We start from the raw sequence: 24,609 nt of genomic DNA, 5'->3' as shown, positions 1-24,609 counted from the left end.
ATCATATATCCTTGTTTTAGAGGCAGTGACAAACAAAAAAAAGGCAGTTTCTGACCATAAAGGTGTCGTCTGACACATTGTCTAATCTATTATTATCATCATTAAACATTATTATTATACTTGTAAAGTTGATTTTCTTTTGTTAGACAATGTAATTTAAAGGCTTTCTAACAAGGTAATTGGTTTATTTTAATATATGATACATCAGGATTTGAATAGATCCAGATGTGCGTGACTGACACACACACACACACACACATACACACACACACACACACACACACACACACACACACACACACACACACACACACACACACACACACACACACACTAGAAGTCAATGACTTTTGCTGCAGTGTAAATTTTACTTTTTGATTAACTCAGTAAAATGGATCCATGCTGTAATGAACCCTAACCTTCTCTTCTCATTTCAGTGTTGAGTTTCATTAACGTTCGTCTCAGCTGATATTTCAGGGACCTGAGGACGTGACTGAAGTCAGAAACAGTCAGAAACAGTCAGAAACACATCATGAAGCTGTGCAGCTGCTTTACAGTAAACATGATGATGAGTGTTCAGGGCTGCAGAAACAGGAAGTCAGTCAGTGGAAAAACTGTTTCAGCCAGAAAGTGATTTCATTTTTTTTCATTTTTCTCTGCAGCAGAAAAACACATTCACTGATTATCATTATTATTATTAACACTATTAATATCAGGGTTTTTGGCACTTCTCTTGTCTATTTTATTTTGTTATTTTGTATCTAACTTGATTTTATTTTTCTTAACCTTTTTATCTTTTTATATTAATATATTATTGTTGTGTGTAAGGAGAGCAGCAGAGTAAGAATGACATCGCTCTGTTTTTACTTTGCATGTGACAATAAACTGCAGATATGTTAAAATGATGTGAAGCTACAGGATGTTAAAAAAGAGGCAGACATTAAACACATTTAGCTGTTAGTCATAAAAACTCTGATCAAAAACCTCAATATCGATATTTTGATTATAGAGCAGTCTGTTAATGACATTTTTAGTGTAATGCAGCTTTTAAAAGCAGGAAATGACTCTTATTCTATAATCATGATTTTCAAAATGAAATTTAAAAAAAGAAGTCAGTATTGCAAAAGACATGAATTGTGCAACTGAACATTTGGAGGTTTTAACTTTCAGAAAAATGTATAAAAGCTGCTCAAAAATACTGAATATTAAAAGAATATTTCAGTTTTTTCTTTAAATGTGAGTAAAGAGGCGTCAGTGTGAATTTGTGCCAAAATAAATCAATAAAATCCAAACGAGGGAAAAAAAGAAACTAAATTCTTCTTGTTTTCTGTCTCAAAGCTCTTTTCTTTTCTTTTCTTTTCTTTTCTTTTCTTTTCGTGGCATAAAGCTGTGATTTGTTTGTGGCCATGAAGTCATGTTGCAAAAACAAAACCGACCTTTCTTCTGATGAAGTCGAACTTGGTGTCACACTGCATACATCTCGGGCACTGGAGGACGGGAAAGAGAGAAAAACAGGAAGTTACACAACATGCTGAGCTGGACGGATTCAGAGCAGCTGGAGAGAAAATGAATCTGAATAAAAAAAAAAACGACATGTTGAGTCACTTTTGTTTCCTGTGTGACAATAAATCAACTTTTATTCTTCTACTCAGCAGCTTTTATTCACGTTAACGTTGTTTAAAATGTTGAGTGATGATATAAAGAAAAGGAAGAAAAAGACAAGAAAAAAATTACGAAGAAAAAGGGAAAAATTGAGTCCTAAGCACACAAGAGAAAATAATTTGTTTAAAGAAAATGTTTAAAAAATTTAAATAAATTAAATAAATAAGAAAAAACAACTAAATCGAATAAAAGAAATGTATTAAAAGTTAAGTAAGTAAAAAAAAGATGTTAAAATAGATTTAAAAAGACAAAACAAAAGTCAAAATTTAATTAAATACATAAATTAAAAAAATAATCATATAAATAAGAAGAAATAAAATAATAAAAATTAAATAAAAACAAAAATTTAAATGAAATGAAGGCGATAAATAAAACAGGTAAAGTTTAATAAAAGCTTCACGAGAAAAACTAGGTTAAAAAAAAGACTAAAAAGACAAAAGAATAAAATCAATAAGAAGATTAAACTTCTAGAGTGATAATAATATTAATAAATAAGAATAATAAAAATTAAATCCAGATTCTAGATTAACAAAGTGGTTTAATATCAGAGGTCATTGAGATATTTGCTCATTATAAAAATTATATAAACCATAATTCTCAGCACAATATTCAATTTCTTTATCATTTTATATCTTTTTAATGCCAGAAAATCTTTAAAAAATAACTATAATCAAACATAAAAAAGGAGGAAAAAGTCAAATTAAAGCGTCATCAGTATATGTGTGAAAACAGCACATCATATAATTGTTTTCTTGATTAATCAATTCTTAATTTATCCAATTAATATCAGAACATAGAGGATTTTAAAGCCTGAGTCTGACCGCAGCTGTTTCCTAGTGGAGGCTACAACACAAAAAGCAACCACACATTTACAACAAGCATAAATAATACAACCAATAAAGTTCAAATGTACATATAATTACATATATGTATTAATATTTGTCTGCAGCCAGAAAATCAATAAAAACATCAGCTCTCCCCTCCAAAATAAAACAGACAGTACTTTATCACACCCACTGAATCAGACATGTGTTAAATATATTAAGCAGTGGATTATTACTTAAAGTTTAAATGACTATTATCAGACTAGAAAGTATTATACATTAACTTAATGCTGCTGTTTGGTGACTTTAAACTCTTTCCTATTAACTGTTAATAGATTATATCTGAATCTGACAGTTTCCAGTCAGTAAGTGGAGGCTACAACACAAAAAGCAACCACACATTTACAACAAGCAGAAATAATACAGCCAATAAAGTTCAAATGTACATATAATTACATATATGCATTAATATTTCTCTGCAGCCAGAAAATTAATATATACATCAGCACCCCCCTCCAAAACAAAACAGCTTGTGTACTTTATCTACTGAATCAGACATGTGTTAAATATATTAAGCAGTGGATTATTACTTAAAGTTTAAATGAGTATTATCAGACTAGGAAATATTATACATTAACTTAATGCTGCTGTTTGGTGACTTTAAACTCTTTCCTATTAACTGTTAATAGATTATATCTGAATCTGACAGTTTCCAGTCAGTAAGTGGAGGCTACAACACAAAAAGCAACCACACATTTACAACAAGCAGAAATAATACAGCCAATAAAGTTCAAATGTACATATAATTACATATATGCATTAATATTTCTCTGCAGCCAGAAAATTAATATATACATCAGCACCCCCCTCCAAAACAAAACAGCTTGTGTACTTTATCTACTGAATCAGACATGTGTTAAATATATTAACCAGTGCATGGATTATTACTTAAAGTTTAAATGAGTATTATCAGACAAGGAAATATTATACATTAACTTAAAGCTGCTGTTTGGTGACTTTAAACTCTTTCCTATTAACTGTTAATAGATTATATTGAAGGATGAAAGCAGCAGATGAGGAATGATTAACTTAGTGAGGGCAAAGTGTCTCAGAGAGCAAACAGCTGATGATCATAAACAGACCCAGAGAGAGGCTGCAGCTAACAGCAGCTACTCAGGATAAGCTCAATAAAACGTGCTACGTGAGGACGCAACGTAACAAACTGCGTGTGTTTTTTATCTCTTTAACTCTCTCTGCTGATGAGAAATGTTAGAAAAAGCGTCTGAAGGAGAGTTTCAGGAGTTTTAAAGTGGCTGTTTTTATCTGTTTGGGTCTCTGTTAGCTGCCAGGCTGAGCTGCAACGCCCAAAGCGTCAGAATACACGCAGTGAGGTCAAAAACACCGGAAGTACAGCGACCTCACATCGCCTTCAAATTAAAAGCATCCCTTTTTGCAGCTTATGTACTTTTACTGTGATACTTTCAAAACTATAATAACCCTGAGTGCTACCTTTACATATCAGGTCCTCCCTCACTCCCTCCTTTCCTTCCTTCCTTCTTCTCTTCCTCCCTCCTTTCCTTCCTTCCTTCCTCCCTTTCCATCCTTCTTCCTCCCTTCCTACCTCCCTCCTTTCCTTCCTTCTTCCTCCCTCCTTTCATTCCTTCATTCTCCCTTCCATCCTTCCTTACCCCCTCATTCCTTCCCCCCTCCCTCCTTTCCTTTCTTCCTTCTTCCCTTCCTCTCTCCTTTCCTTCCTTCTTCCCTTCCTCCCTCCTTTCCCTCCCTCCTCTATTCCTTCCTTTCCATCCTTCTTCCCTCCTCTATTCCTTCCTTTCCATCCTTCTTTTCCTCCCTCCTCTCTTCCTTCCTTCTTCCTCCCTTCTTCCCTCCTCTCTTCCTTCCTTTCCATCCTTCTTCCTCCCTTCTTCCCTTCCTCCCTCCTTTCCTTCCTTCTTCCCTTCCTCCCTCCTCTCTTCCTCCCTTCCTTCTTCCCTTCCTCCCTCCTCTCTTCCTCCCTTCCTTCCTTCCTTACCCCCTCATTCCTTCCCCCTCCCTCCTTTCCTTTCTTCCTCCCTCCTTTCCTTTCTTCCTTCCTTCCCCCCTCCCTCCTTTCCTTTCTTCCTTTCCATCCTTATTCCTCCCTTCCTTCCTTCTTCCCTTCCTCCCTCCTTTCCTTCCTTCTTCCCTTCCTACCTCCCTTCCTTTCCATCCTTCTTCCTCCCTCCTTCCCTTCCTCCCTCCTCTCTTCCTTCCTTTCCATCCTTCTTCCTCCCTTCCTTCCTTCTTCCCTTCCTCCCTCCTCTCTTCCTTCCTTTGCATCCTTCTTCCTCCCTTCCTTCCTCCCTCCTCTCCTTCCTTCCTTTCCATCCTTCTTCCACCCTTCCTTCCTTCTTCCCTTCCTCCCTCCTTTCCTTCCTTCTTTCTTCCTTCCATCCATCCAGGTCAATTATTTTTTTAAAGAAAGCTTAGAAACTCTTCACTTTAACCTTTTCTAATGTATTTTACTTGATTTTAAATTTTGTATTTATTCAATTTTTTCAGCTACACACACACACACACACACACACACACACACACACACACACACACACACACACACACAGACTGTCATTGCCCTACAGCAGAGGTGTCAAACTCATTTTCATTCAAGGTCCACAAACAGCCCAATTTAATCTCATGTGGGCCGGATCATTAAAAAGAAGGAAGGAAGGAAGGAAGGAAGGAAGGACAAATGGAAGGAAGGTGGGAAGGAAAGAGAAGGAGAAGAAAGGAAAGACAGGTGGAAGGAAGGAAAGAATAAAAGTGAGGAGGGAAGAAAGAAAAGAATGGAAAGGTTGGAAAAAAGGACAGGAAGGAAGGAAGGAAAGATGAAAGGGAGGAAGGAATGAAGGAAGGAAAAGAATACAGGAAGGAAAGATGGAAGGAAGGGAGGAAGGACAGATGAAAGGGAGGAAGGAATGAAGGAAGGAAAGGTGGAAGGAAGGAAAAGAATACAGGAAGGAAAGATGGAAGGGAAGAAGAAAAGATGGAAGGAAGGGAGGAAGGACAGATGGAAGGAAGGAAGGAAGGACAAATGGAAGGAAGGAAGGAAGGAAGGAAAAAAAGACAGGAAGGAAAGTGGGCCGAATTGGACCCCTCAGCGGGCCGGTTCTGGCCCACGGTCCGCATGTTTGACACCCCTGCTCTACAGTAATAAACTAATAAACTGCATGGCTCCATTTTCCCCTCATTTACTGCAGTGAGTTAAAATAATTATATTTGGTAACTTCTGTAAATATCCCAAAATACCCTTCGTTCCTTCCTTCCTACCTTCCTTCTTTCCTTCCTTCTTTTCCTTCCTCCCTGCCTTCTTTCCTTCCTCCATCCCCCTTTCTTCTTCCTTCTTTCCTTCCTTCTTTCTTCCCTTCCTCCCTCCCTCCTTCTCTCTTTCTTTCCTCCCCCCTACCTTCCTTCTTCCTTCTTTCCTCAGTCCTTCCTTCCTTTCCTTCCTCCCTCCTTCCTTCCCTCCCTCCTTCCTTCCTTTCCTTACTTCCATCTGTTCTTCCTCCCTCCCTCCTTCTCTCCTCCCTTCCTTCCTTCTTTCTTCCCTTCCTCCCTCCCTCCTTCTCTCTTTCTTTCCTCCCCCCTACCTTCATTCTTTCCTCCATCCTTCCTTCCTTCCTTCCTCCCTTCCTTTCAATGAGTGTCCTATAAAGGGTTAAACTTTAAAGCATCTCTGCTCTTAACATCTTTAAATAGTCACATGACTCGGTTACGTGTCAATAACTTTCTAATCTGACATAGAAATAGCTCGGCTCGCTCTCACACACACACACACACACACACACACACACACACACACCTCCAGCAGCTCCTGCTCTCTGATCTGCATGTGTGTGCATACGAGTAAAACTAGAAACACTGTTTACCTTCACTGACAGTTTACATCCAGACTTATGTCACATTTACACTGAAGACTTTATATGTACTGGCAATGAATACTTGCATAATATTGAAGATCATTGAAACGGTGAGAAATAAAAAATGCATCAAATGAAGAAGCAAATCCGGAAGCTGTTTGTTTCATTAGACACAAGTTATAATAGTGCAGTAGCCAGCGCGTCGATTACTTTTTAGCCTGTCTATGCAACCCCTCAGTGGCTTTAAGTGTTAGGCTTAGCCGCTACATTTATGATGGGCAGGAAAGTGTTAATAAAGAACATTATGATCCAAGTGAAGCTAACATTTAACCTCTTATTTTATCCTATTAGACATAATATTATATAATTATTACATGAGTTCTTCACCTTTGGCCACTAAACTCTAATCAGTTTATCTTCTGTTTGAGACAGATAATATAAGATAGATAATAATAAAACTCCTTCAAAGTGTTCCTGAGGATGAGACGACCGATTTATAATAGAATAAATATATAATGATTAAAAAGGTTTACATGTTAAAGAGCTAAAATAAGATGGTAAACATTAGGCCTGCACGATTAATCGAATTTTCATCGTCATTGCGATGTGAACGTTCGCGATGAACCCATCGCAAAAGCTGGTCTGTAATGCGATAAATTGGCCACGCACACTTTTTTTTTTTTTCGTGGCGTCCAAAACATTTTGCCTTGTAACAGTAGACCAATAAAATTGATGAGTAGTTCACAGAGGTCCAATGAAATTGTGTGATAAATCAAGCACGCTTTATTATTGTAAATCAGTCATTTGTACTGACTCTCATCAACATGGAAAATACTCGAAGAAAATCATATGATGCGGCTGTTACGTACTTTATTATTTTTTCACTGTGCTTCATGGTTGATACACGTTGTCGTCCGACTCGTTCATAGGAGAGAACGGGAGAGTTCGCTCAGTAGGTTTTAATTCAAAGCAAGACGTACAATGACAGAACGAGGTAGATTACTCCAGTAAAAGTAAGACTTAGTTTAATGACTTAGAAGTCGCCAAATGACTTACTTTAACGAATTTCGTTAGTTTATATAATGCAGATTTGTAAAATATTACTTTTATGAGGGTCACAGTCACAGACTGTAGAAACTTAGCATTTGATAATTGTGATAGCAGCGGTGCAGCAGATGTATTGAAGTCCATGCAGCACGCTGGATGTAAACTAATATTAAGCATATATCCTATTCATTACAATGTCCATGGACATAAATTGAGTTCTTTTGCCTTAATAATGATAAAATAATACACAATAAATGCGTGATGGCTGTCAGGCATCGCCAGACCAACCATAGCTAATATCTCATATTACAACGTGGGACACCTGAGGCTTAAAATCCGGTGCGGCTTGTACAAGTACAAAATTGATTTTCTTTCTAAAATTAGAGCATGCGGCTTTTAATCAGGTGCGCTCTGTAGTCCGGAATTTGCGGTAATTACAATCAGCTATTCAGTGTTTTAGAGTACCTAAAAGCAGGGAATCTTTTAAAGCTGAAAATCTGAAAGAGACAGGAACTGTATGCAAACTTTAAATATTTTCTTATTTATCGCAAGTCATATCGTCATCGCAATATTGAACAGTGTGATCGCACATCGCACATTTTGCTGATATCGTGCAGGCCTAGTAAACATTATAATAATAGTAAAGTACTGTCACAAACCTTTCTATTCAGGATTCTCTTAACATGTATCATGATTATTGTTTTTATATATTGTGTGATTTTATTAATACTGAAGCAGTTTGAGCTTCAATATGAATGAAAAGCACAGAACAATGAATATTATTATAGAGAGGATGTTGTTAGTATCACCTGTAGATTTGTCACTGAGTCATTTACTTCAGTCATGAAACATTTAAGATGACAGATTAGATCTCATTACAGTCACGTTCGTCCTGCAGCTGAATGTTTGAGCTCCTCTCTGCAGGCTGACGTACGTGGAAGTTTAAGAACTGGTTGAATCCTGTTTGTCAGGTTTTATTTGTCCTGGCAGAAGCGTCTGTGTGTCTGGCCTTCCTCCTGTCGTCCTGGTCTGGAGCCACAAACACTTCAACTAATATGAGGCAGGTTAACAAGATGTGAAGCTCTGTTGAACTGCAACTATATTAAATGTACAACATGGCATATTTTACCTAAAAGAGGAACAAACAACTGATCTTAACTCTTTTTTTTTGATGAGATAAGCATCTCTCTTGTACTTCAAACAGGATTTAATGAGTCATTCAGCAGCATGATGCTCTGTACTGCCACTAAAACACACTGATGCTGTCCTTACTATGTTAATCCCACTTATATATATTTTATTTTATCACTTTCATCGTTATGCTGTTACCTTTTCTCCACTGTACTGCTGCGTCAATGTGAATTTCTCCCAAATCGATCAATAAAGATCTGTTATCTTATCTTAGATCTGCGTCCAGAGACATGTTGGTCTTTAGCACCTGTTGATAACGACTCTTGTAAACTAAAAAATAACTTAAAGTTATCTAATTACATAACTAACTTATGTTCAAAGTGGAAAAAAGCTTCTCCGAGCTTTAAAGAGGTTACATCAGAACTAGTTTGGAGCCAGTCCTGGTTCAGTATTTAACTTACAACAAGCCTCTAAAGCACTACAACTGAACTTTTTTGTGGATAAACAAGCGTGGTGTCACGCGTATTTCACGAGTATTATAATAACATTAATAAAACCTGTCTTGAGTAGCTTTAATGTTTTATTTATATGTACTTTAAATGATGAGTTTTTTATGTATGTATGTGTGCATGTAAACATAGTTATCTATTTTTTTCTTTTACCAACTTTATTTAAGTCTGAGATGTGTGTGACGACCGAAGAGGGAGCTGTTTTAAAATTTCGATGTACTGACAATAAAGAGAATTCAATAATTTGTTCATAAATATCCAAAAAAGGTAAACAAACAGCTGCTTTTATTTTGAAAAGCTAAACCGGAAGCAACGCCTCATATCGACGCTAGCTTGTCGCTAATGGCTCCGCGCTGTCAAACAAATCCCCCCCGCTTGCCTCACCTCTTTATCGGGGACCCACTGCGGCTCGTCCAGGGAGAAGGGGCTGTTAAAGGCTCCGTTCTCCGGCACCATCCGCAGGCCGCTGGGGCTCCGGACCAGCTTCTTTCCGTCAGGCACCGCAGACATTTTCCCCTCAGCGGCCGTTGGTCGGTTCGTCCTCTCCGAGCAGCTAACGGCTACTAGACGCCCCACGGCCTAACTGACAGGCTGATCGACCAATCAGAGCGTTGATATGGCGTCACGTGGTGTGCTGGCAGAGTAGAGTGTTTTGGTTTTCACAGCCCGCTCTGATTGGCTGAAAATACACACGGAGGCGGGACTTATAAAAAATAATTAAATAAATAAGATTATTCAAAACATTTTTAAGAATGAATAAAATAATTTTAAAAACCCCAGTAAAATAAACAAATGAAATAATTATTATTTTTTTAAGAATAAATAAAATAATTTTAAAATATCAATGAAAATGAATAAATAAAATAATTTTAAAAACAATAAAATTAAATGAATACAGTAATTTAAAACATTTTTAAGAATTAGAAACATATTTTAAAAAACAATAAAAATAAATAAATAAAATACTTTAATTGTGATTTGATGCTATATAAATACAGATTGATTGATTGATTTGATAACAGTACTTTATATAACTCTATTATAAGAGTACTTTCTTAGAATTTATTTGTGTGTGCTGTGGAAGAGCCCTCCTACCACCCAGGAGCTTGTTGTTGAGAGTAGTGCTGAGCTGGAAACAGAGTCCATGCAGCCAACATTGGCAACACTGTCCCCACTAATCTGCTTACAACTACCTGCAACAAGAGACAAAGCTAAAAGGGGAAAAGATGTTCAGAAGACTCCTAGCCATGCTCGGGATAAAAATAAGATAAAAAGCACTGGGGGAAAGTTTTCTGTAACTATACTTCTACACCACTACATTTCAGAGGGAAATATTGTACTTTCTACTTTCTACCTTTTTGTCTTTTGATGTCTGACAAAAAGCAATGTGTAGTCAGGCTCACATTTCAGATGTCTATGAGTTGTTAACAGCTCCACCAAATGGTGATAATGGTGGATAGTAGAGTTATAATAGCTCAGGTGATAATAAAAGCATGTTGAAGAGCAGCAAATTATTTTATTTGCAAATGTTTCTGGTAAATATTTCAGTTGAGACACAGTCAGATCATTGTTTGCAGCATATTTTAAAAGTTGGTATTCTAACATTAATTGTAGAAATATCAGTCATGTGATTGATAACTGCTCTCAGCCCTCATGTACTCAGTGATTAGTGAGGAAATGGAGAGAAGCTGAGTCTGACTGACAGCTGATCTGTTAAATATGCAAACAAACAGATTCTGATTGATTAATAAAGTTACCACTGCTGATAAAGACAAACTAACTGAGGACATCTAGTGGTCATATAAAGTAGTGCAGTGAACTTCACAGCTACAATCAGACCAGATTTATATCTGTAGAGAAGGTGGGGTGATAATTACAACTCATTAACAGCAACATTCAGTGTGAGGAGACATAGGAGGGGTCCATCCCTCTGAAACCCCTCTGTGTGGGAAGTCTCACATAAAAAACTTAAAAAAAATATCCCTAATAATAATAATGATGACTTGATTTGTATGGCACCGTTTACACAATATACACCAAGTGCTTCACATAAAAGGAACATAAAATATGAGCAAAAAAACAGAAAAGAAAAAAATATACATAAAACATTACAAATACAACTATATGAGGAGGAAAAACAAATAAAAACATTCAAAAATAGTGCATGGCAAAAACGAAATAAAATCAAGTAAAATACAACTATTTAAAAAAGTGCAGTCGTAACTGATAGAAGAGCTAATTAAAAGCTAAAGTGAAGAGATAAGTCTTTAGCTTTCTCTTAAAAATATTTAGTGAACTGGCTTCCCTGATATCTAAAGGTACTTTGTTTAATAGTATTGGGATGTAATTGACAGAAGCTGCATCCCCGATTTTCTCTCTGCTGTTTAGTCATAAGGCTTCACCTCAGACTACTCTGCAATGGCCCGCTCGACATCATTGTAGCTAAAAACCCGACACGCTATCTGCTCAGTGTATGCATGCTTCCCACACTCCATTAAACAAACAAACCAACCGTCATCAATGTAAGCCAGGTCTGAATAACCACTGGGTCCATAGTTGATGATGGAGGGTTTGCTCCGTTGTGTTGGATCCTGTGGGGATTTGTTCAGATACACTCCTAAATCAACCCTTTGGGACAGATCAGTCGGGTGGCTGAAGAGGAGCCACTTGTTACGAGCTGGCTGGCTTGGATCTGGAAAGGAGACTACACTTCCCTGACAGCCTTTGCCTGTGTCGTTCAGTATTTTTTTATTGAGGCAGCTAAACTCTTCTCCTCCATTTTTACTAACAGCTTCGACTCGATACTTTGCATTACGAGCATTGCAGTAGATTCTGCTCTTGCCTTTATCATTGAAAACCTCTGCCATTTCACATTCATTGGATTTCATTTTAAGTTTCTTGCCCAGTGTCCAAGTGTCACCCTGATCATCACTGTACAGGCAGAGGGAGAAGGGAGAATCAGGCTGAGATTTTTCACGATAAAAAGCATAAAGTGGGACAATCAATCTACCACTCTCCATTTGAATACCATGGCCTGGCCCAACAGCCATTGTGTCCCACTGCTTGATTTCATCCAACTCATTTTCAGTGAATACAGTCACCTCACTCCAGGTTTGGCCATCATCATTGCTCTTGATGTAGCAGAGATGGGTCTCGTTTTTGTGGTGCTCTATCTGCCATTGCTCTGTGATTCCGTCTTTGACACAGATGAAAAACAGGAACAGTGTTTTGTTTTTCTTCTCATACACCGGGCAGGGGTTCATAGGACGGCATCCATGAAGATGTGCCTTGGTAACTTCTTTTACATCTGACCACTAAGATAAGAAAAAGAGAGATGTGTGCATATAATGATTAACTTAGTATGGATGCAGTTAAAAACTGTTTCCTCCTAAGTAACATACAAATAAACCAGTTGCTGTAGATCATCACCTCAATCGTCACTGCAGGACTGGTTCCCTTATTCCTGTTCACCTTTCCTGTTCTCATGTCCAGTGCCACTGTGCTGGCATCATCTGTAGTCTTCCTGTGCTCTGCAAAGGCCAGGATCTTGTCGTCTCCGAGGTAGATTAGAGCAGGAATCCTGTACACCACTCCCTTACCAGATGTAAAGAGAGTTTCCTTGGATAGCTCTGGAGTGCGGAGATATGAGGGTTTGTTTCCCATGGTTGATGTTTGTGTATAAAATGATGAAGAAGAATGAAAGACGTACGTACTCCTCCAGTATCATCAAGGTATGCCTCCTGAGGGTTTTTATAAGTCTGGATGATGCAGGGAGGAGTCTTTATTGCTCAACCGGAAAGTATATATCCGGCTTTTTCTTTTACTTAATCAGCCAACACACAATGTAACATGTCTAAGTAGTCTTGGAGTGAAGCCATGGTAAACTGATATGGGTTTTTACACTTAAATCAGATAATACTTCCTGGTAGTTTATTTCCATAAACATTTGGCTATCGCAGCAGTGTATGTTTCAACCATGCACTGATAAAACAATACAAAAACTATACAAAATGACTATCATTAGCATGCAATAATATATATTTGTGCGCTCTGGTGCACAGTAATTGGTCAGTGCAGTTCTCCCAGCTGCAGTGAACTCTATCAAATGCTGCAGACCTCATAGTTTATTAGAAAACCAGAAATGTATAACCCTAACCCTTACTAATGATTTACAAATTATTAACTTCAGGCATGATGACTCTTACAAAAGTGACTGTGACTGATAAATGACAAATAAGGGTTGGTAGGATGAGCAATTCTTTGGTGATTTCCAGATATTTCTCCTAGCTTCTTTCTATCTGACCAGTATTATTTTTCTTTGTGGAAAATCAGACCTCTGAAACCAGCTGTGTGTCCTTGAAGAGTGACAGCTCACAAGGTTGCATTGTAAACCTTGAAGGGCCTTTAAAAGGTCAGAAAGTTTTGCTTTCCTCAGTCACTCAGGCATGAGATAAACAAAATGTGTATCTAGACAGGATTCTCGGAGTTGAAACACACATTTTCAGCCTCTAACACAGACAGTCACACATGTTCAGAAGGAATTATTGACTGCCAAGCTCTCCACATCTGACATTTCCTAGTGTTTTCTTGTGTTTCCCCTTCCCCAATGTTTCTGTGTCCTTGTCAGTCTCTGTGTGATGTGTCAGGCTGCTGGTGTGGGTGGATCCTTCTCTACTCTTATTGCTGGCTTCTGCCTCCATTCACCTGTGTCACATTTCCAGATTGAGCATCTCCAACAACTCATTGGCAGATTATTGTTCTTGCCACAGTGGCATAGTAGCTCTTTCTTGTTTCTTGTGTTTGTGTTGTTTGAAACATTATCTGACCTCCTTTCTTGTGCTCAGGATCATTTGCATGCAATACTGTCTGCCAGTGAGAAATTCTCCACCATCCACCAGAGCAGGGCTGGCCCAAATCTCCATGGGGCCCTAAGCAAAATTGATTTTGGGGCCCTCTCTTACTGCCAATAATAATGATTATTGATCCTTCAGACACCTACTATAAACATATTTTAGTTATTCTACTCATTATGAATACACTTGTGAGAACTTTTTGTTGTAGTTTGATTGTAATCCACACTGATTAATGCCATGGAAGCAGACACCAGGATTTGCAAATTTACAGAAAAATCATTAAATTCATATTTGGCAAAGTCAGCAACTCCCCCTACTGGCCACACAGAGAATCAATACATGAAACCTCAAAGAGCGGCCCGGCATGTTTTACCCATCTAAGGTTTTTAATCTGAAATGGTAGCAAATTCAGCTACAAGAGCAGCTTGGGTTGATTTACACTTAATATTAAAAGTGATATAGCACTAAGTGGAATACCGAATGTCATCTAGGCCAACTAATAGTGACAAAATAAACCAATCATTTACTGTAAACAGAATCTGCTTTATTATTTTTTGTTTTAAATAAACTGCAACAGCAAATGTACAAAAACAGACAGTATTAAATAAAATCAATTCTTTGAAAGACGCAAGGCAAATTCCTTCCATTTCACCATGTTGCTACAGTGCTCTCCACTGTTTTAATGCTGCTTCAACAGTGCACCTATGTTGACCCAATCCTGCTGTTCTTCAGTTGCCAGTTTTATGGACAGCAAAAGCAATAGACTGCATCTTTACTTTTTGAATACATGAGCCAGCTCCGCTTTACTTCTTCCCCATTTACTAAGTATCTGTATGTGTAATGATGCTTCGGCCATCATGTCTTTTTGGGAATGTGAATGTGTCCTCCATAGGCAGTGACCCTCTTAATACCTGTTCAGTCCTTTCTGAGTCTGACAGGAAAGAGGGACACTCAGCTGGGTCTACTGGCGGAGCTGCTGATCCCTGCTGCAAACTGGACGCTGAAGAAGTGGGTGAAACATCAATCTCGATGACCAGATGGAAGACCTATTGGGAAATTAAAATAACATTTTTTGACAAAATTGTTCATCTCAGAATATTCTGCAGTACACTGAGCATTTATAAAGGCTGTTTTGTTGTTAACTTACCAGGTACAGCTGAGGTTGCAGAAGACACAGAGGGGACAATGGGCACAGTGGATGGAGCAGAGGATAGAGACCTAAAATGAAAAGCAACAACAACAAAAGCCAGCCATGTTATAGTCATATTACAATTGAAAATGATGCTGCTTATTTTCTAAATAAAAAAGTGCAGCTATAGCTTGTAATAAGAAAACAAACTGCCAGTGGAACAACTGAAAATTGCTTGAGAAGTTTTTAAATAATATGCATTTGTCTAAAAACATGTCCCTTGTCATATGATTATATCTTATATTAAAAAAATATTCATCTCAGTATGTTCTGCAGTGGACAGAGCAGCTAACTTACCAGATACAGCTGAGGTTGCAGAGAGGACAGTGGGAACAGCAGATGGAGCAGAGGATAGAGATGGACCTGAGATGGAAAACATGTCCCTTGTCATATGATTATATCTTATATTATTACATCTTAATGTCTAGAAAGTCAGTGCCTCCTCCAAAATACTTTAACAGTGCTCCTGGGGAAGTTTCATATAACGTATGAGCATAATAGGGAGTTGATGTTTATTTACTCACATAAATTACTGTGCTCTGCAGCAAACAACTGCAAACAACATACCTCAAACTATAAGTTAACTAAGTTAATTCATTAATGCAAAGCCATATTGATAGCATAGACTGTATGATTGATAGCAAACGTCACCGTTTGTAATTAACGTTAGTGATTAAACATTTGCTATCAAACCTTATCAGAAACGTTGTTTTGATGCCAAAAAGCGACACAGAATAATACTGATAATCAACTTATTCAAAGTATTACACAAGCAGAAAAACGTTAGCTTGAATAGTAAGCTATCTAACCTACCCAAAAGAGAAATACATTTCTCTTGTTTTGAACTAACGTTAGCTAGCTAATTTGCTATTATAGGCTAACGCAGTTGGATCAAAATCTCAACAATAATTAGGAACTTTCCTAATTTGAGGAAACTTTTCAAAATCTCCTTGACACACAGTGTTACATTACCAAGACATACCTTTACCTTGTCGTTTTTCTTCCTTTTTCATTTTTCTGCCCATGAAGGGTATATCCTTTCTTCTTATTCACCTGCTCCTAGCTCCTGCACGTTGGCTGCACTGCACACGTTACTGGCGGAGCTCTGACAGCAGAGAGGCAGTAGGAAACTACACTCTGTTAACATCATATTGTTGTTTTATGTTTTGGGGTTTTTTCTGTACAATAACGTACATTTGATAATATATGAATCACCACTCACACACAGAAAAAAAATAATTTATTTCTTTTTTCTTTTTTTAAGTGAATTGCTCTTGGGGGCCCCCTAGTGGTCACGGGGCCCTAAGCAGCTGCTTAGTTGAGAAGTTCGCTTATGCCTTGGGCGGCCCTGCACCTTGTATTTTAGGGGATGAAATTATTTGTAAAATGTGTACTGTATTAGTTTGTGTCATTACCTTGGACCCTCCACCATTATTTTTCTGGTTATTATTGCATAAGATGCTTTGTGTCACTTCTGAGCAAACTCACCTGATTTAAGTATCTGCTGAGCGATATTCACTTTGGCCACTAGATGGCGGTAGCGGTTTTGGTAAATTAGTGACTGGGGCTGTAGTCCTTTTTTTATTCCACTGCTTCATTTATTACGGTGAAAATGAAGCATTTCACCCTTTGTTGGATTATTCTGCTGAGAATAAAATCAAGTGTTTATATGTTTGTTGTGCTGTTTGTGTCATTTTTCAGCAGCTTCTACAGAAACTTTTACTTTCACACGACATCAAGCTCATAATAATACTTATGCACTTTTGTTTTTTCTTTTCTATGTTAATAAAGTTACCACTGCTGGTAAAGACAAATTAACTGAGGACATCTAGTGGTCATATAAAGTAGTGCAGGATCTGAAATGAGGAAACTACAGTAAATGGACACAAACTGAAGTACATTCTCTGTGTCAGTGAACTTCAGACACAAGATTTATATCTGTAGAGAAGGTGGGGTGATAATTACAACTCATTAACACCAATATTCAATGTGAGGAGACTGAGGAGACGTACGATGTCTCATCAAACAACTTTTTTACATACTAAGCAACATTAAGTTCCCTCTAATTATCGCATGTGTTGAATTTACATCAGTAGCACAATAAAATCATCACAGCATATTAAAATAATCATTGTGATAAGAAAAAGTCTCTCATAAAAAACTTTTAAAAAATATCCATAATAATAATAATGATAACTTGATTTGTATGGCACCGTATATATATAATATATACCAAGTGCTTCACATAAAAGGAACATAAAATATGAGCAAAAAAACAGAAAAGAAAAAAAATATACATAAAACATTACAAATACAACTATATGAGGAGGAAAAAATAAAAACATTAAAAAATAGTGCATGGTAAAAACAAAATAAAATCAAGTGAAATACAACGATTAAAAGAAGTGCAGTAGTAACTGATATAAGAGCTAATTAAAAGCTACTGTAAAGTGAAGAGATACGTTTTTAGCTTTCTCTTAAAAATATGTAGTGAACTGGCTTCCCTGATATCTAAAGGTAGTTTATTCAATAGTTTTGGGATGTAATTGACAGAAGCTGCATCCCTGATTTTCTCTCTGCTGTTTAGGCTTCACCTCAGACTACTCTGCAATGGCCTGCTCCGCATCATCGTAGCTAAAAATCCGACACACTATCTGCTCAGTGTATGCATGCTTCCCACACTCCATTAAACAAACAAACCAACCATCATCAATGTAAGCCAGGTCTGAATAACCACTGGGTCCACTGTTGATGATCCAGGGTTTGCTCCATTGTGTTGGATCCTGTGGGGTTTTGTTCAGATACACTCCTAATTTAACCCTTTTGTGCTTATCAGTCGGGTGGCTGTAGAGGAGCCACTTGTTATGATCTGGCTGCACTTCACTTTGATCTGGAAAGGACACTACACTTCCCTGACAGCCTGTGCCTGTGTCCACAAGTTTAGACTTGTTGTCACAACAGGCAGGTTTAAGGTGTTTTTTTTCAAAGGAGCTAAACTCTTTACCTCCATCTTCACTGACAGCTCCGACTCGATACTTTGCATTACGAGCATTGCAGTAGATTATGCTCTTGCCTGTATCATCAAAAACCTCTGCCATTTCACATTCATTGGATTTCATTTCAAGTTTCTTGCTCAATTTCCAAATGTTACCCTGATCATCACTGTACAGGCAGAGTGCAAAGGAAGAATTACAGCAACAGCAACAGTAAAAGCAACAGCAACAGCCATGACGATAATAAGCATAAAGTGGGACAATCAATCTACCACTCTTCATTTGAATACCATGGCCTGGCCCAACAGCCATTGTGGCCCACTGCTCGATTTCAACCAACTCATTTTCAGTGATTTCAGTCACCTCACTCCAGGTTTGGCCATCATCAGTGCTCTTGATGTAGCAGAGATGGGTCTGGTTGTTGCCGGACTTAATCTGTTCCTGCTCTGTGACTCCGTCTTTGACACAGATGAAGAACAGGTACAGTGTTTTGCTGTTCTTCTCATACACCGGGCAGGGGTTCATAGGACGGTATCCAGGAAGTTGTGCCTCCTTAACTGGATTTAGATCTGACCACTGAGAAAAAAAACAGAGATGTGTAAATATAATGATTAACTCAGCATGGATGCAATTTAAAAAAGTGTTGTCACAAGAAATATACAAATAAACCAGTTGCTGTAGATCATCACCTCAATCGTCACTGCAGGATTGGTTCCCTTAATCCTGTTCACCTTTCCTGCTCTCATGTCCAGCGCCACTGTGCTGGCATCATCTATAGTCTTCCTGCGCTCTGCAAAGGCCAGGATATTGTCGTCTCCGAGGTAGATTAGAGCAGGAATCCTGTACACCGCCTCTTCATCAGATGTAAAGAGAGTTTCCTTGGATTCCTCTACAGTGCGGAGAGATAAGGATTTGTTTGCCATGGTTGATGTTTGTGTATGAAATGATGATACGAACAATAAGAAAGAAAGACGTGCTGATGATCCAGGATCATCAAAGTAACCCTGCTGAGGGTTTTTATAAGTCTGGATGATGCAGGTAGGAGTCTTTATTGCTCATCTTGAAACTACTTTTCCAGCTTTTTCTTTTGCTTAAGTGTCAGCCAACACACAATGAAACATGTCTATGAGGAGGTGAAGCAAAGGTCAACTGGTAGGGCCAGTAGCGGTTCCTGATATGGGCGAATTGGGCAAGCACTCAGGGCGGCAAATAGAGGCGTATATGCCAGAAAAAATCTGCATCCGCAAAGAGGTTTTCTGTTATTTGCACCACAAGTCAATCTATCACTTGGTTGTGCACGTGCCCCTGCTTGCTGAGATGGTGCCGCGCTCACAGAAGCTGTGAGAGAAGGGTAAGGGGGGCGGGAGGGAGGGACAGTTCACCTCTGGGTCTTCCTACTGGAACGGGCAGCCACTTAATAGAGCAATACTCTAATGGAATTAGTGGGCTAAAGTCAGTCACACCTTGACTTTCTTCCAAATAACGCACATTTCATTCATAATATTATAAATACAGTACAGACCTATAGTTCATGCACATTTTTATTTGTGAAATGGCTAAAAATAAGGTAATAAAGAATAAGGTAACAATTCGAATCTGTGCACCTCCAAGGTGAATTGGTTTAGTCTTAGTATTGTAGAGGCAGATATCACATTTTGTGGATCTGAAAGGAAAACGAGGAAAACACCAGTAGAGGCCAGGTCAAATAGATTGCTCAACATTGCTCAACAGCCTATTATGTTGATTCCATCAACTCCTTAAAAGGAATTGTTTTTCACTATGTCTAATATTCCCAGGGAGATCTTGGCCACCAACACTTAAGAATAGAGTTCCAGGAACTGAGAATTAGCCTGAACATGCCAGGTCAACTTGACCTGGTGCACGTACACAATGACGCACGACACCATACGCAATCAATGGTATAAAGGGTCTGTAAGGGTGTGCCTCGGGGCTGTTTTATCGTTCATTGGTCTATCGTTGCTGTTTGTATTGAATAACTGCAATAAAGATCCCAGTTGGCTGTTCGACGACTTCTGTTCTCAGTCTCATATTTTAGATTACTGAGTTTAGGTAATCGATCAAAGTTACTACAGTATCAATCACGAAATAGGGGAGCAGATTTCATATAATGACATCATTGACGATTTTGCATCAAGAAAGGCCAGCAGTGTGCCATTAAAACAGTGTGTTTGCTGTTCTAAGTGCAATAGTGTAATAATTAGATTCTCTCCGTTGTGTTTTCCCATTTGTGTAAGAAGGATTTGTGCTATTAAGAATATTTAGTCTCTATTTTATTTGTATTATATTATTATTGTTGCTTTCTGCTCTTCTTACATTTCTGATATATTTTTGGCATATATATGTATATAGTGTATATTTATGGATTTATTTATTTTATTTAAAGGTTTCTAGGTCAGGGACAATGCACATTAATATAACATTTTAACAAACATGCCAGAATTAGCCAAAAGTTTCGAAGGGGGCCTCACCCAGGGCAGCTCCTTTCTCTTCCTTCTTTTGACTTCCCAATTAGACTTTTTTTCTGCTAAGTGATCATTCTTCCCACACACCAGATGTTACAAACACACCACAGTGCATTGTGACATGCTGACCAATCGTCACTTTGACTTGATTTTCTTCAAAAGTGACAATAATCATCAACATAATATGGACTGTGGAGTCCAATTTAAAAAAAAAAAAGAATATTTTTTCTCCCATCACCGAGGGGCTCTTTCTGATCAAGGACCCCTGGGCACTTTCCCAGATTGCCATTAGTAGATCCGGGCAAGATTGTAACTGTGCTTTATATACTTCAATAAACAACTGGGACATGTCTTTTTCTTTTTCAGCAGCAGACTAAAACAGTATTTCTGTTATTCATCAAACTATTATGATTTCCTTTCACGTTTATTTTGACTCGTTTAACTAATCAAAAGAAACACTGTGCTGCGTTATGCTTTGATTTGAGTTTTTATTGAGCTGCAACTTTTGTCATCAGAAATATGGCGCAGCAGAAAATAGACGCAGAAAAGATGTATGGCTGTCTGCAGTATTTCAGACTTTTCTCCACAGTTCAGCACAGGGATTTATTCATAATACAATCTCACAGAGAACTTACAAGTTTGCCTGGCTTTAACTTGCAGAGGTGCGCACTGAACTCTCCAAAATCACATATCAGCCTCCATGTATTTGCTTCTTTTTCTTCCCTAGTATTTCACATCTATTATCACCCGTTGAAACGTCCATCAAAACATAGCTGTTAATGTGATTCAGGCAGGTCTTTAACGGTTATAGTAATGTCTGTTCAAGTGGCATTGAATACCTCCATATTTAATATAAAATTAATATAATAATAATGTGTGTCATTTTGAATGTAGTTAACTAACATAAGTAAAATTATTAAACCATTAGACATTAAAACCATTAGACAAGAGACCAGTCTTTAGTTTTAAAATGTGTGCAGTTGGGGGTAAGTCTTATTTCTAGTAGGAGCTGATTCCAGCAGTGAGCAGCAAGATGTCTAAAAGCTGTTTCACCACATTTGGTTTGAACTCTGAACTCCACTAACTGACCAGTCCCTGCAGGCAGTAGCAGTTCCTGATATGGGCGAATTGAGCAAAAATTAAAATGTATATTTTGTATTTTTGTTGGTTTTATATAATTTGAAATGACATTTGCACCATTTTTACCAAAAGTAAGACTGAATGCTCCTGAAAATGTCAAATGGTGTAACCACAAAAGAATGATAAATATTAAATATTTTATCACATGCAGTGTATTTAAGGGGACTTTCACTAATAATGTAAATGTTTCCTGATCTCCATGGTTACCCAGATTAAATGTAATATTTAGAACAATAGTATTCCATTAGCTTTATTTAATATAAAAGTTATAATGTAAGATCATGCCAAACTAGTTGATATGGTGTTTTATTGACTATTTACTGTTTTTAAGCAAGTTAAATTATTTGGTACCATGTTTTTATTGTTACACCACTCTCCTCTAATATATTCTCTCAAAATGGATTAAAAGCAGAAATGTTATGCTGGGAAAACAAAAAAAAAATATTCATACGTTTATTTTCACATTTTAACCTCTTTAAATTTGACTAAACCACATGGACACAAGAAAATATCCATTAACCCACATACACACTCACTGCTGGTGTCGGCGGATCCTTCTCTACTCTGATTGCTGGCCTCTGTCTCCACTCACTTGTGTCACATTTCCAGTTAATACATGCAGCCCGGGCCTGCCCAAACATAGACATATTCTTTGGCTTCATCAATCAGCTGTACAAACTATTCAGTGGCAGCCCTGACGGATGGGAAATCTTACAAAGAGTTTTGGGTTGTTCTCTGCACAGCTTGTCTGACACATGATGGAGTGCGTGGATAGAGGCAGTACGCTCAGTGGCAAAACATTTGCCCGGTTATTCTGTTTGGCTTTATTGCCTTAATTGTCTTTGATTCTGTTAATCGTCTGTGAGTATTGTTTAAAGCGCTCTATAAATAAAATGTATCATTGTAAATAAGAAGACAAAAAAGAGGAATTCATTAAAAAAAACATATTTAATACAACAGCTAAGACACAAAACATGTTTTATATTACTTTTTTATTTACTTGTGTAGTACTCCTTACTGTAACTCATTGTTTTCTTCTTTCATCTTGTTAATATCGACCTTGTTACGGCTCTCTGTGTTGTATATCTTTGCTTTGTGTTGCTCTGCCTAGGTTTTTAAAAGATATGTAAATAAAGTTATAATTTATGTAAATATTTAACTTTGGCAGTATCCTCATTAAGGATCCTAATACCAGGATATGGATTAAAAGAGCACTCCACGCATTTAGCTCTTTCACTTTAGACCACCGATGCTTTGGTGAGTTCCAGATATTTCTCCTAGCTTCTTTCTATCTCACTAGTATTATTTTACTGTGTGGAAAATCAGTCCTCTGAAACCAGCTGTGTGTCCATGAAGAGTGACAGCTCACAAGGTTGAATGTAAACCTTGAAGGGCCTTTAAAGGTCAGAAAGTTTTGCTTTCCTCAGTCACTCAGGCATGAGATAAACAAAATGTGTATCCAGACAGGATTCTCGGAGTTGAAACACACATTTTCAGCCTCTCACACAGACGGTCACACATGTTCAGAAGCAATTATTTACTGCCAAGCTCTCCACATCTGACAGTGAGTGATAGTTTGATTGTAATCCACACTGATTAATGCCATGGAAGCAGACACCAGGATTTGCAAATTTACAGAAAAATCATTAAATTCATATTTGGCAAAGTCAGCAACCCCCCCTACTGGCCACACAGAGAATCAATACATAAAACCTCAAAGAGCAGCCCGGCATGTTTTACCCATCTATGGTTTTTAATCTGAAATGGTAGCAAATTCAGCTACAAGAGCAGCTTGGGTTGATTTACACTTAATATTAAAAGTGATATAGTACTAAGTGGAATACCGAATGTCATCTAGGCCAACTAAAAGTAACAAAATAAACCAATCATTTATTGTAAACACAATCTGCTTTATTATTTTTTGTTTTAAATAAACTGCAACAGCAAATGTACAAAAACAGACAGTATTAAATAAAATCAATTCTTTGAAAGACGCCAGGCAAATTCTTTCCATTTCATCATGTTGCTACAGTGCTCTCCACTGTTTTCATGCTGTTTCAACAGTGCACCTATGTTGACCCAATCCTGCTGTTCTTCAGTTACCAGTTTTATGGACTTTTTAGAGAATAATTTGCAGCAAAAGCAACAGACTGCATCTTTACTTTTTGAATACATGAGCCAGCTCCGCTTTACATTTTCCCCATTTACTAAGTGTCTGTATGTGTAATGATGGTGGAAGCTTCGGCCATCGTGTCTTTTCAAGAATGTGAAAGTGTCCTTTATTGGCAGTGGCCCTCTTAATACCTGTTTAGTCCTTTCTGAGTCTGACAGGAAAGAGGGACACTCAGCTGGGTCTACTGGTGGAGCTGCTGATCCCTGCTGCAAACTGGACGCTGAAGAAGTGGGTGAAACATCAATCTCGATGACCAGATGGAGGACCTATAGGGAAATTAAAATAATATTTTTTGACAAAATTGTTCATCGCAGAATATTCAGAGCAGAGGATAGAGACCTAAAATGAAAAACAACAACAACAAAAGCCAGCCATGTTATAGTCATATTACGCTTGAAAATGACGCTGCTTATTTTCTAAATAAAAAAGTACAGCTATAGCTTGTAATAAGAAAACAAACTGCCAGTGGAACGACTGAAAATTGCTTGAGAAGTTTTTAAATAATATGCATTTGTCTAAAAACATTGTCCCTTGTCATATGATTATATCTTATATTAAAAAAATATTCATCTCAGTATGTTCTGCAGTGAACAGAGCAGCTAACTTACCAGGTACAGCTGAGGTTGCAGAGAGGACAGTGGGCACAGTGGATGGAGCAGAGGATAGAGATGGACCTGAGATGGAAAACATGTCCCTTGTCATATGA

The 24,609-nt window shown here is 37.7% G+C and overlaps 3 protein-coding genes across 4 annotated transcripts in view; all 3 read right to left on the bottom strand.

Annotated features, from left to right (window-relative positions):
• The window catches only part of zfyve21 (zinc finger, FYVE domain containing 21), a 19,730-nt gene extending 10,112 nt beyond the window's left edge, over nt 1-9,618 (bottom strand). For both annotated transcript variants that reach the window (XM_053335998.1, XM_053335997.1), the window contains exons 1-2: nt 9,457-9,618; nt 1,437-1,487 (exon numbers count right to left, since the gene is read on the bottom strand). In XM_053335998.1, the coding sequence (XP_053191973.1) occupies nt 1,437-1,487; nt 9,457-9,582 (177 nt within the window). In that variant the 5' untranslated portion in view covers nt 9,583-9,618. The remainder of the gene's footprint in view (nt 1-1,436; nt 1,488-9,456) is intronic.
• A 1,862-nt stretch (nt 9,619-11,480) lies between these two features.
• LOC128375802 (sialidase-3-like) lies at nt 11,481-12,735 on the bottom strand. Its single transcript, XM_053336219.1, has 2 exons — nt 12,502-12,735; nt 11,481-12,386 (listed from the first exon to the last, which is right to left on the bottom strand). Exons 1-2 carry the CDS (start codon nt 12,733-12,735, stop codon nt 11,481-11,483), a joined length of 1,140 nt encoding a protein of 379 aa, XP_053192194.1.
• Nucleotides 12,736-17,714: 4,979 nt separating this feature from the next.
• LOC128375801 (sialidase-3-like) lies at nt 17,715-19,030 on the bottom strand. The gene is made up of 2 exons (XM_053336218.1): nt 18,797-19,030; nt 17,715-18,683 (listed from the first exon to the last, which is right to left on the bottom strand). The coding sequence occupies exons 1-2, from the start codon at nt 19,028-19,030 to the stop codon at nt 17,715-17,717; spliced, it is 1,203 nt and encodes a 400-aa protein (XP_053192193.1).
• Nucleotides 19,031-24,609: the final 5,579 nt, after the last annotated feature.

This window comes from Scomber japonicus, chromosome 16 (assembly GCF_027409825.1).
Source record: "Scomber japonicus isolate fScoJap1 chromosome 16, fScoJap1.pri, whole genome shotgun sequence".
Taxonomy (NCBI): Eukaryota; Metazoa; Chordata; class Actinopteri; order Scombriformes; family Scombridae; genus Scomber; species Scomber japonicus.
This window is presented reverse-complemented; position numbering and strand designations above follow the sequence as displayed.

Excerpts from the sequence above, each read along its gene's own strand:
- LOC128375801 (XM_053336218.1), bottom strand. The coding sequence starts at position 19,030 with ATGGCAAACAAATCCTTATCTCTCCGCACTGTAGAGGAATCCAAGGAA. Across the intron at positions 18,684-18,796 it reads ATCCTGCAGTGACGATTGAG|TGGTCAGATCTAAATCCAGT; the intron begins GTGATGATCTAC and ends TTTTTTTCTCAG.
- LOC128375802 (XM_053336219.1), bottom strand. The coding sequence starts at position 12,735 with ATGGGAAACAAACCCTCATATCTCCGCACTCCAGAGCTATCCAAGGAA. Across the intron at positions 12,387-12,501 it reads GTCCTGCAGTGACGATTGAG|TGGTCAGATGTAAAAGAAGT; the intron begins GTGATGATCTAC and ends TTCTTATCTTAG.